This window comes from Limulus polyphemus, unplaced genomic scaffold (assembly GCF_000517525.1).
Source record: "Limulus polyphemus unplaced genomic scaffold, Limulus_polyphemus-2.1.2 Scaffold3366, whole genome shotgun sequence".
In the NCBI taxonomy this organism is placed as follows: Eukaryota; Metazoa; Arthropoda; class Merostomata; order Xiphosura; family Limulidae; genus Limulus; species Limulus polyphemus.
The window spans coordinates 102,876-108,588 of record NW_013668976.1 but is presented as its reverse complement, the minus strand read 5'-3'; the positions used below and the strand labels follow the sequence as shown (position 1 = coordinate 108,588).

At 32.6% G+C, this 5,713-nt stretch overlaps 1 protein-coding gene across 1 annotated transcript in view; it reads left to right on the top strand.

Annotated features, from left to right (window-relative positions):
- Positions 1–5,713, top strand: part of LOC106469230 (glutamate [NMDA] receptor subunit 1-like) — a 43,257-nt gene that overhangs the window by 16,086 nt on the left and 21,458 nt on the right. The window contains exons 2-4 of the mRNA XM_022397682.1: positions 1,088–1,264; positions 2,968–3,068; positions 4,889–5,001. Of these exons, the coding sequence (XP_022253390.1) occupies positions 1,088–1,264; positions 2,968–3,068; positions 4,889–5,001 (391 nt within the window). The remainder of the gene's footprint in view (positions 1–1,087; positions 1,265–2,967; positions 3,069–4,888; positions 5,002–5,713) is intronic.

Sequence of the window (5,713 nt, the reverse complement as noted above, 5' to 3'; positions counted from 1 at the left end):
TTTACTAACGAATAGTGGGATTGGCCTTCAAAATATAACGCCCCGACGGGTGAAAGGGCGAGAATGTTTGGTGTGACGGGGATTCGAACCCACGACCCTCAGATTGCGAGTCGAGCACCCTAACCACCTGGCCATACAGGGCCTAACCTTTAACGACGAAACAATGCATTGTAATCATTATAAGAAAGGACGTAAGAACGTTTACTTAAATAGCTGTGTCCGTTACTAGGTTGATTTTCAGTTCTGATCTATGTAAGCAGCTTGCTTTGATCAGAAGCTAGTTCCCCGAAAGGGGCCAAAGACCGCCTAGAGGGGTCACCTGTTTTAACCACTCGCACCATCATAGAGTAGTGTGCTGTCTGTCAGTTAGTCAGTCGACACTAAAATAACGTCACTTAAGGGACACATAACCTTGCAATTTGTACTGTCGTGAGGCCAGTAAAACGTACGCGTGCCATGAATCATGCACTCTGCAAGATGCAACACAGCATGACATATAGACTTCAAAAGCAAGAAATAAAAACATTCATTACTCTTAATTCTGTTTTATTTACTCTTCAAACAGAACGCTTTCGAAAAACCGCGCTGAATTATGAATAAATACAAGGAAATTATTCAGCCCACCTTTTTGTTGGTTGTTATTAAATGTATAATTACATTATACTCTCAATAACCGCTGTACACGTGACCAGAAACATAATTTGTAACTCCCAGTTTCTAAACACTAACTTCAGTCGAATGTTAGTTAAGTGAAAGTGAGAACTGTATAGCCAGCCCCTCAAATGAAACTTGACGTGCGATGAATGAACAACAACCTTTGATATATTTCGAGGGCGAATTGTTTCTGCTGGAAATAGACATGATTATGAGTAGCGTTCCTTATCACCTTGTGACTAAGTTAAAAATAACATCAACTTACTACATTACCTTGGAGTAAATACTCTATTACAGATTTTTGGTTACTTTAACTAATATTCAAAGATGCTGTTATTCGAAAAAATAACTACTAGGATTTTTGTGTCAACTCTTTCATGTGAATTATCTACATAATTCCATTGTTTTATCACCAAGTTATTTTTTTTTATAGAATCTCCACGCGTCCTTTCTTCGGACAGTCCCCCCTTACTCCCATCAAGCAGACGTGTGGATAGAACTTCTGAAATCCCTTCACTACAAATGCGTTGTTTTTATTCACAGCTCAGACAATAATGGCAGATACACTTTAGGCAGGTTCCAGAACTTAGCAGATAAAGCCAAGATTAAGGTTTGTACACATAATCTACAATGTCAAGTCAAGATAAATGTTTGTACACAGAATCTAGTAGGTAAAATGAAGAATACGGTTTGTACACAGAATCTAGTGTGTAAAACCAAGAATATGGTTTGTACACAGAATTTAGTAGGTAAAACCAAGAATACGGTTTGTACACGGAATCTAGTGTGTAAAACCAAGAATACGGTTTGTACACAGAATCCAAACGTAAAGGCCAAGATTAAGGTTTGGAATAAGATGGAATGAAGTAAAAGATAACTTACATAATTATTGTTTGTACACAAAATACAGCAGATAAATCCACATTTATAACTTTACTCGAAATATAGCTGATGTAAACAATACAATGGTTGATTCAAGATATAATAACAGCAACGTTTACAGTAGACAAATTCCGAGTTTAATGACTACAATGTTTCGACCTCATGATAACTTGATACAGAAGACACATTTCGAGTTTAATGACTACAACGTTTCGACCTAATGATGATTTGATACAGGAGACACATTTCGAGGTTAATGACTACAACGTTTCGACCTAATGATGATTTGATACAGGAGACACATTTCGAGTTTAATGACTACAACGTTTTGACCTCATGATAACTTGATACATTTCGAGTTTAATGACCACAACGTTTCGACCTGATGATGATTTGATACGGTAAACAAATTCTGATTTTAATTATTTCAACGCTTCGACCTGATGATGACTCAATACTATGGGTCGAAACGTTGTAATTACTAAAATCAGAATTTGCCTACCGTAAACGTTGCTGTTATTGTATTTTAAATTAATTATTCAGTTCAGTCGGTTCCTCACTAAACGTTAATATAATTGTTGGTCTATGAAATACTAAACATACAAAGTTAAGTTTACTATTTGCATTATACAATATATGAGTGATTTCGAGAAACAAATGTGTTAAGATTAGAGGTGATTAAAAATTATGTTCTCATAATTTTAATTGTCTTGCAATACAATATACATCTTTAATCATTTTTCTTTATTTATAAATTCGTTTTCCGTTTATTTTAGGGAGTTGAAAGTAAAGACCTGTCTAGCAACAATTAGAAACAATAGTATAGAGTAACTTTCAGTTAAATGTTAGAAACAATAGTATAAAGTAACAATGTTAGAAACAATAGTACAAAGTAGCTTTCAGTTAAATGTTAGAAACAATGGTATAATGTAACTTTCAGTTAACTGTTAGAAACAACAGTATAAATTAACTTTCAGTTAAATGTTCAGCTTTCACCTCGAAATTGAGTCGAAAGTTCTGAAAGTTATTTGTATAAACATATTCTCCAATACTGTATAGTTACTATCTAACATTTACACACGCACTCACAGTATACCTTTTTTATCATTACTGGAAAACCGAGAAGGGAGTTACTGTTGAGTTACTGTCATTTCGCGTTCTATTATACAGTCAAATTGACACATTGGAATAATATATATAATCTAAATTAACTTTCTTAGCTCCTAGAAACCTAATATCTTAAAAGTTTCGATAAATTTGGAATAATGCAAAACATAAGATCCCATAAATGCCTATTTAATAATTCATATCTTATTTTTATGCTTACGCTTCCAACAAAAACAGATAATTCGTTTAGTTGAAGAAATTTGAAGATTACTGTGGCACTTTTTCCAGTAGATTGAACCTATTGTTGTTGGCTGTGTTTTTCAGCTTGATGACGTTATCGAATATGAACCTGGATTTACAGACATTATCCAACAACTGGAAAAAACGAAAGAATTTTATTGCAAAGTTTTTATTTTGTACGCAAAGTAAGTTATTTATTTTTAAAATAGGATATTTTGTTTATCTAAAAACTAGGTCAGCAATGCTATACTAATGAGGTTTTAAACTGTTAAAGCTTTGATTATTCAAATAAATCTATATTTTCAATAAATATTTAGTAGTTTATGTACTATTAAAAGGTGAACAGCCGAAGATTGTTAAGACAGCAGTTTGGCCTGGCATGGCCAGGTGGTTAGGGCGCTCGACTCGCAATCTGCGGGCCGCGAGTTCTGATCTCCGTCACACCACACATGATCGCCCTTTCAGCCGTGGGGGCATTATAATGTGACGATCAATCCCACTATTCGTTGGTAAAAGAGTAGCTCAAGAGTTGGCGGTGGGTGGTGATGACTAACTGCCTTCCCTTTAGTCTTACATTTCTAAATTAGGGACGGCTAGCGCAGATAGCCCTCGTGTAGCTTTGCGCGAAATAAAAAAAACAAAAACAAACAAACAGCAGTTTATAAATTAGCAAAAATATTGAGTTTCTTCTTCATTATTTATGTGCAAAACCTTTGTTGTAATGTTTTAATGTTAAAAACAATTTTTTAATATATTTGAACCATTAGGACTATGAAAACAAGAAGAAATCCTCAATAGCCGCGGCACTTAAATTTTTTTTAGGCAGGAATAAAATAAATTGATTTATGAGACCTTGGGCATAGTCAGATAGACCAATCGAAAGGGTTTGACCTCCTGAGTCCAAAACTATAATTAAATCTCATATTGGTCAATATATGGCGGATCTATAAACTAAACGTTTGTACTTGAAAAACAAAGAAAAACTCAAAGTCGTTCTATGAGCCATTATGCCGCGGCTAAAAATTAGAACAACTTCATAAACATTTTCTCTAAAAACTATAAGTCATTATCACGTAAAAAGATTAGAGGTTATTAAAAAAGGTATCATTAATATCAAAAAATAGAAGTAAGGTTGGCTAGTTTTGTCAAAAGAAGTTAACTATACAACATTGGTAAGCAGTATAACAAATTGACATTGGATCGACAAAACAATGGCTTGTGAAACAAGGCTATTAACAATTCAAAAAACACAAACTGAATTTCTGTTCACAAATATTTACACTTTATTTCGAGTTTAACCCAAGCGCAATTTTTATTACCTTGTTTTTATATGTGTCATCAATAAGAAATTCCTTTTAGAATACACACTCGAGAATCCGATCAGAATACAGAATGCCGTCGTATTTTTAAGTTTTTGGTTCGTGTAACCAATATTTGTATGGCTTTCTTGAACGTGAGTCTCCTTAATTCACATATTATCATGTTTTGTGGCTGTTTTTTTAATTATTTAGAATACATCTTCTATTAAAGCATGACGAACGGATTTTCTAACATCTTTCTGTAAAGAGGTTGATAATAATTTAACTGAAATTAAAAACGTAGTAACGCTAGTTTTAAGCGTGAGAATAACAAGCAACATAATGGGTGTTATTAATTATCAATCGATTTTCTAACACTAAATAATTATGAAAGGATTAAATACTTAACAATATTTTATGTCTTGTACCAAAATTAGTATCATAAAAATATGTTTCCAAAAGCAAATTATGATCGATTCATCATTTTATAAGAATGTTTGGTTTTATTTGTACTCTATAGCATTAAATTCTTCCCTACATCAATGATAAGGTTTATCATTATTAAGCTTTGTTACTTTAAATATTCATATTATCTCTCTTACTATTATAAAATTCTTACATTTATTTTTATATCTTCTACATCACGTATGCAGACTTTATATATTATTTATATATTTTTAATTGGTTTTATTCTCATACGAATTTAGTACTGAAGACGCAGAATCGATATTCCGCGAGGTGGAGCAACTGAAAATGACAAGCCCAGGCTATGTATGGATAGTCTCTGAACAGGCTTTGATGGCAGCCAATAGACCCGACGGCAAGTTTCTAAAATTTCAGTTGTTATTTTCTTTAGTGATTAATATGAACTTCTGATCAAAACAAGCTACCTACGTATAACATAACTAAAAATAATGTCGGTGGTGAGATAAATATACTGTTATCACCTTCTTACATAAAAAAAGATTAAAATGGATTGTTTCATCAGTTAGATACCCTCTCTGTTAGCAGTATCTTCGACCGTAATCCCAATAATATATCATGAGGTTCGACCATCATAAGAGATCGAAGCTAATCCTAAATCCATATACTAAGCTAAGGTAACAATGTGAAAATGACCTCCATGATAAAAAATATAATAATAAACAATTAATATATACATATTATAGGTTCTTGCCAGTACTTTTAATGAAAGTAATATTAAGGAAAGAATATAGTATACCTTACTAACGGAACACATAAACACTAGTGGGTTGCTTCGTGTACTATCGTATATTTAATATTTCTTGAAGAACTTGATATCAATACACTCAACACTGTATACAATCCTCTTTAACAATGTATTATATATCAGTACACTCAACACTGTATACAATCCTCTCTAACAATGTCTTATGGCCAATGACAAGGCTTCTAGGGTTCGAATACTTATGTGTATAGTTATTAAAGTATAAATGTCTATATAATGTGAATGTTGTAAAATGTTGCGTAAATATTGTAAAAAAATAGCTAATAAGAAGAAAAACAAATAC